Source organism: Spea bombifrons, chromosome 3 (assembly GCF_027358695.1).
Source record: "Spea bombifrons isolate aSpeBom1 chromosome 3, aSpeBom1.2.pri, whole genome shotgun sequence".
NCBI classification, from domain to species: Eukaryota; Metazoa; Chordata; class Amphibia; order Anura; family Pelobatidae; genus Spea; species Spea bombifrons.
The window spans coordinates 105301711-105308853 of NC_071089.1; the positions used below are offsets into that span (position 1 = coordinate 105301711).

Here is a 7143-nt window from a genome sequence, read left to right on the forward strand (position 1 = left end):
TATGTATAATTTGTGTGTGTACATAATCACAAAAAATTTGAATTTTGATTAAACGCAACACAAGAAATGCACTGTACGTGGGGTAGTAAAAATCTGATAGTGAAGGGGTTAATCTCCCAGATGCAGACTGGAAACACAGTCGGGTCAGCCAGGAGTGGAGACATCCAGAGGATGGAAGTTAGAAACTGTAGGAACGCTTCACAAAAAGGTAGCAGGGAAGACTTTGACGTCATAATCTCCGTAACATTGTATTTATTAACGATCGTTTGACGCAGACAGACCGGGGGGCTCATACTTCATCAGTGTTACACGCAACACACACACACTCACAACTACACTTATGATCATGAGAAGCAGGAAATAAGTGATTTCCACAAAAATCCTAAGTGAACACATCTATAATGTGAAAATACTATACAAAACTCTATCGATTAAATGGATTAACCTGTGAGTATTAGACAGAAAGTAATAACACGGATAATCAAATTCATTTCACCGCACAAATCCTTTTTTATTGTATAGATGAATAAATGAATGCATTAGAGAATGCTATATATTGTCATTAGGCGATAGTATTATCAGGATCAGCAGACCACAGAGAGTCTCCTGTTTGTAATGAGGTGATATTAGAAATAATATGAAATATTCCACCAAAGGGAAAATCCTCAAAAAACTAATGCAAGCACCATAACAACCAAGCATGCTCATTGCGCCTCCCCTAGTACTCGCTGTAAGGACAGCCGCTCTCAGGGCATCACTAGTGCTACTGGGAGGCATTCTTACAATAACCCTAAACGGACGGCGAAAATAAGTGACGTCATGGGTAGAAGGCGACAAACACACGGGGGGGGCAGCGGAACAAAAGGAAATCCCGATGACAATTGACTTAAGACAGCAAAGCGAAAGAGGACCCGTCTGCGCATGCGTATCACTAGCCGCAGCTCAGCTCTACACGTCAGCTCCACCCCTAAACAGTATGTACGCATACGAGCAATAACTCCACCCCGAATGAGGTTCGGGTTCTTTTGATGCAGCTGCCACGCATGCGCAGTGTAGGTTTACCACCCGGACACGCCTCCTGTTCTTTTCCTGTCATCCACTAAGCTGCTGCTCGACAACTGTGCGCGCGCACACACTCGGGCAACAGTACGAGCGGTTTCCCGCCATTAGGCGCGCCCACGGAACGGAGAACGATTACGCGCGCCCGAGACCCTCAGCAACAACTCCCCCTTCCTTCAGCGTACCGGGGCGAAAGAGGAGCCGCAATAACGGAGATATAACACACTCTCGCCAGTAACCGGGAAGCACTGCGAAAACTCCAACCTCCACCCCTCCGCAGTGAGCGCGGACCAGGCTACGCCGACAGCAAGGCCCCATCCTGTGTAAGGCTCGCCTCTAACGGGGTTTGAGGTCCGCGACGGTTGCCAGGCCAGAGTACCCCTTGGTGTCAGTGTCTTCTCTACGGGGCGGAGACTGGAAACTGCTTCCTGTCACCCCCACTAAAATCCTGCCCCTGCCGGACACGGTGCCTGAGGAAACCGGCCCAGGGATCGATATAGGCCCAAACCGGGGGCGGATATCCTTGCTGGTACGGAGCGGATAACGGATACTTCACAAGCTCCGGTTTTAGGCTGGTAGGCCTCGTCCAGGCCGCGGGCTGTAATTGCACGCTCCCTCTGAAAGTGGAAGGCCCTGTTTGGAATCCTGAGCCTTACTGCAGCGGAACAAAGCGGACAGATCACGAGAAGCCCAGTTCGCGGGGTCCTGTCTTTAGCATGGATCCGGACCGTATGCACTGAGCCTGGGGATAGCAGCGCAGAGACTCCCCGCCTCGGGCATGTGACTTCCCAGACCATGGAGACCCCGCTACTTCTATAATAGAAACCTGAGGCTGTGACTCGCCCTCTCCCTTCATCCATCATTTCCCGGGGCGATTGGAAGAGCTCTCCCCGTATACCCCATCACAATGATCCGGGGGTAACCTAACTGGGGGCATGTGAGCACTGGGGCCCTCCCCTCCCTGACAGACTGGGCTAGCAGAGGGGACCCCCTTGTCTTGTGGATAGTAGGTGGGTGGTTGCCGCTTATCTTGTGGACCGGTGCTTTGGAGATGAGAAGGCGGCTTCCTGCAGCTCCTGCGCAGGGTTTTCTTTCATTCGGTTCCGTTCTTGATTTCGCGGATCGCCCGCACCTGCCGCGGGAAGCTTTAGTGGTCACCCGGCAGGTGATGAGGGTTTCCCGGGCGCTGCTGCGCGGATATTGACAGTTTCTGCATGCTGGAGCCGGTGGATTGAAGAGTCTGCAATGAACCCGGTGAATGCCACCTCCCTGTACATCTCGGCAAGCCGCCTGGTGCTCAACTACAACCCCGGGGATCCGCAGGCTTCGGCCGAGATCTGCAAGATGCTGCCCTTCTTCCGGCAGGCCCTGGCTTGCTGTGTGTGCGGTGAGACGGGGGTAGAGTCTGGGGAAGGAGTATACCGTCGGCTGTACATGTCTATGCCGGGCTATATTGCAATAGATGAGATCTGTATTTCCTTCCTTTGTGGCAGTCCTGATTGCCCCCCCTCCCCCACTTTCATATTCAGCCCCGTCCCCGTATTTTCTTCCTAATCTTTCATTCCCTGTTATGTGTAATAAAGCCCCGCACCCTGCATACACTAATGCACAGGATATAACAATATTAATACAGTGGGGCTGAGCAATAGTCAGCAGCCTATTCACTAAACTGCATGCGTTACTGTAATATCAGCGTGTCTGCATTCACCTGCTGCCTGTGTCAATAACGGGCATCCCCCAAATCCTTTTATATCCTTTTATGTGGCGAACAATGGCCGTGTCTGTGATTTCTACTATTCCATTTAAACTCGTTTCCTTCTCCGCGCTGCCCTTATTCTCATGTATCTTACAAACACGTTCGCACCGAAAATGTTTTATATTTTGCCGTCTGTGAGAAGAGGAAAAAGAGGCCCAGAAATCTGTGTGTTTAATGACATTATACATGGGATGTAATTGTTACCCGATGTATTTTTGTGGCTGTTTGCGGATATATTATAATATATAGTGTGGGTATGTACCGCTCGGCAGTGTTAGGCATTATGACACAATGCCAGAGACGAGTAATGGGAGATGCTTTTGCCCGCTAGCTGATATATAATATAAATATACACACATAGCTATCCATATATGTTTGAGTAATAATTCTTTGAATCGATGCTTTTGATATTTCTCAGCGGTCGCAGGCGGATTGTGTAACGTTATTTGTAAACATGTAGCTCTTGCTGCTGCGGTACTCGCTATGCGTGTAACATACACTCCTCTGTATAGGGCCAATCTATGTATGTTGAATGGGGCTAGTAAACAGTGTGCTGAAGGCTATTGGTGGCTCTGTTTACTATCCAGCCCCCGGGGCTTCCTGTCTCAGGTCCCGTGTTGGCTGCCGCCCGGCCCTCCTGTGTGTTGGCACGTGACTGTTAGTACCGAGCGTGTAATGCTCGTCAGGTGATGAATTGTCTGGCAGGCGTTCCGGAATGAGTGTCGGGCCATCGGGTGGGTGGAAGTGCAGCATAGGTACAGAGGGGCTCATTGTGATTGATGTGTTATTAGGATCACATAATATTCATGATATAAATTCATTTATATATTTTACTGAAAGGTAGATTTCAGGTTACAGATAGAGGAATCATTTGTTCATTCGCATCACAAGCAATAAGCAAATAGCCGGCTTCTGTACGCGACTCGCTTCCAGCATCATTAATCATTTCTGCAATCGTTTATATTATGTGCTGACCTGCGGAGATGTTAAAGCGAGGCTACTGAATAAAGGCTTAATGTTATTCCTTTTTGTCCCTGGGGAGTTTCTCCGCTCGTGGTTTCCTATCCTGCACACATCGATACAGAGAATTCTTTTGTTTTTTTAGTATATAATCTTCCCTGAATATAACATCTCACACAACTCCCTCGCCCTGCTGAGTGTTTCTGGGGTACGCACCGTGTAGTCACTTGGCTTCATGTGCCGTTGGCCCACCTAGCAGTCCTAGGGAGAAAGCATGCTGTTTGTATACAGCGTGGAGCGCATGCGCAACATCCGCCGTAACGCTAACAGGAAGGAGGGGAGCGGCACTTTATGGGAGCTGCTATGTCTCTTTGGATAAAAGAATTGAAGGTCTGAAGCCAGCCGTTAGTAAACGCATTCAGTAGCCAAGTATAGATGTAAATAGGTCCATAGAAATGATATATACAGCGTTAACTTTAAGGGCTTGTGAATACAATGGAAACTATAGCTGTTTCTTAATGACAAATCATTTAAAGCAAAGGGGATACGATGGCTTTCCCAAATACTTGATTCTGTGCGATGCCCCTTTATTATATCACGGTATCTATGTGATCGCTTAACTTTTGTTAACAGTTCACCTTACTCTACTTTTTCATTCTCTTTAGGAAATTTGCTGGAGGACCCCGTCGCTCCAACCAACTCAACGTGTCAGCATTATGTGTGCAAGCAGTGTAAAGGAAAGAAGATGATGATGAAGCCGTCGTGTAGCTGGTGCAAAGACTATGAGCAGTTCGAGGAAAACAAGCAGTTGAGCATTCTGGTGAGCTGCTATAAAAAGCTGTGTGAATACATCACGCAGACCCCCCTGGCACAAGACATCCTAAATACCGTGGAGTGTTCTGCGGATATCTTGGCGTTTCTTCCCGAAGAATCGGCTGCCGGGGAAGAGCAGGGCACAACTTCTGAGCCCCACTCACCACTATGCCCATCTCATTCCCCCTTGCCACCTAATTCAGAGCAAGCCACCGAACCTGACAATAACTTCTGTCAGATCCCCCGAGATAAACCGGATATTGAGACTGAGTGCTCGGTGGCTAATGGTTTGCCTGCCTGTAATGGACTGTCTGATCTCTCTGTAAATATCCCTTCCCCCGAAAGCCCCAGTCCCATGGGCCTCTGTTGCACAACTGTTGACATAAAAACAGAAGATCTGTCAGAAACATTAGAGACTGTCTGTGACCCAGTTTCCACTAGTGAGCTCTGCTCAGCTGGACTCGATATATGCGGCTATAACGATGATCTTAAAAGCAACGACCCCTTGCTTCTCAGCATGGAGGAAGTTCTGCAAAGCTTAGAGACCGTTTCCGGGACGGAGGTCGGAGACTGCGATCTGCACCAAAGCCTGGAAACTGCAACCTCTAACGGAACTTTTCTTGACATTTGTCCCCAGCCCCTTACACACACAGTTCTGTTGTCCGACAACCACGTTCCTTCACATGAAATCTCTTGCACTGCTGCCACCCTAAAGGTGGCGAAGACAAACCGCAAACGTTCACGCTCGGAAAGCGACAGCGAGAAGGTGCTGCCGCTTCCCATATCCAGCATTATTCTTGGGCCAACGCTTGGATCTCCCGCTCCCATGTTGCTTGCGCGTGAAAACAGGAACTTTCTTCAACCTGTGGTTACTGTCCCCAATGGGGGCAACACTTCAAAAATCAGCAAGACGATTCTTCTCTCCAACAAGACGTTAAAGAAAAATACAGAGCACGCTCCCAAGAAAACACACCCAAAATCTAAACAAACGTTGGTTAAAACAAAAGAGAAGGTGAAAGAAAAGATCCCCAGCAATAACGTGGTGCCTGGAAGCCCAACTAAAACTGTGTATAAGAAGCCTCAAGAGAAAAAAGGTTGCAAGTGTGGACGTGCTACTCAAAATCCAAGTGTTCTTACCTGCCGGGGACAACGTTGCCCTTGCTATTCAAACCGCAAGGCTTGTCTGGACTGTATTTGCCGTGGTTGCCAAAACTCTTACATGGCAAATGGAGAGAAAAAACTAGAAGCATTTGCCGTGCCAGAGAAGGCTCTAGAGCAGACCAGGCTTACGCTGGGCATTAACGTGACGAGCATCGCTGTGCGCAACGCCAGCACGAGCGCCAGCGTCCTCAACGTTACAGGCTCTCCTGTAGCAACCTTTTTAGCTGCCAGTCCCCATGATGACAAAAGCCTAGACGAAGCGATAGACTTAAGGTTTGACTGTTAATTGGGATGGCTGTTCTCGGCTCATAACGAGCAGGGAATGGCTTCACTTCTATGGCAGCTATGTTTCTGTTTGGATAACTTGCCGGAGTTTCTGCATATAGATCACTTGTATCAAGTGTGTTCATTGATAAGTTATGTGTTCGAGTTTGTTGGGGATGGCTACGGGGGAGGAGATGGGTTGGGGCATGGGCTAAAGTTTGTAAAAGAAGTTGTAACCCTAAATCCGTGTGTCTGTCTGCTTGATTTCAGTATGCAGTTTCGAGTGAGGGTTCAATTTTCTGATGCACCTGATTTATAGAACATGATCTTTGGCAAGAAGAAATGTCCTCTTGTATCTTGTCCGGTGTGTTCATAAACGTTATCTAGGTTTCATATTATTTACAGGCTGTTGAAAACAAATACCGCTCTCCCGCTTATTTATCTATGGCAAAACTACTTCTGCCACACCTGGAAATCTGCAACGCTTTTTATTCCCCTGCAGTTTAAACAGATTTTCCTGGAGTTCGTCTGCGTCCCTGCGGTTCGTAGATTTTCTTGTGCATCGCCTCGAGATATTTGTCCTCGTTGTGCCTGGATACGCCATGTTTTAGTTACAAATACCCCCAATCAGCAATGCAAGTTAGCAGATTTGTGTTGAAGATAACCTATAGTCATTGGTGTGGCCTTTGGGGAAATGGGTAGAATGTAGGAAATTAGTTTAAAACAAAATAATTTTGTAACCTGAAAAGTACCATTCAACAAACCCCTTTATCGTATTTGATCATAGCTGTGGTGTTGCAGTCAGAATGTGGGAAACTGAGGACCGATTGGTAAAGAAAATAGTTTCTGCACTTCAGAAAAAATTAATGATCATGCCTTACTAGACACGAAGAATACCTCCATCGCTTTAAATACATCCTTTGCAGTATAATTATACTTTGAGAAACTAATTTGTCAAAAGGAGTGCAGTACATGATCCTTCGACATGGACAAGGCAGAGGTGATGAATGAAAAGGTGATGAATGATCCTCATCTACTTAGTCTTTCATGTCAAACATGCAATAGGTGCATCCCTTTAAGTGCAATTAGTAGTGGTCCGATTATTTTTTATATATATATATATATATATA

At 47.2% G+C, this 7143-nt stretch overlaps 1 protein-coding gene across 1 annotated transcript; it reads left to right on the forward strand.

The window, feature by feature from the left end:
- Positions 1-1220: 1220 nt before the first annotated feature.
- On the forward strand, positions 1221-6411 carry MSL2 (MSL complex subunit 2). Its single transcript, XM_053460573.1, has 2 exons — positions 1221-2446; positions 4441-6411. Exons 1-2 carry the CDS (start codon positions 2305-2307, stop codon positions 6033-6035), a joined length of 1737 nt encoding a protein of 578 aa, XP_053316548.1. The 5' UTR covers positions 1221-2304; the 3' UTR covers positions 6036-6411.
- The last annotated feature ends 732 nt before the right edge of the window (positions 6412-7143 follow it).

Bases quoted from the DNA above. Each gene is read 5' to 3' on its own strand.
- MSL2 (XM_053460573.1), top strand. From the start codon at position 2,305: ATGAACCCGGTGAATGCCACCTCCCTGTACATCTCGGCAAGCCGCCTG. The intron at 2,447-4,440 runs GTGAGACGGGGG...CATTCTCTTTAG, and splicing joins CCTGGCTTGCTGTGTGTGCG to GAAATTTGCTGGAGGACCCC.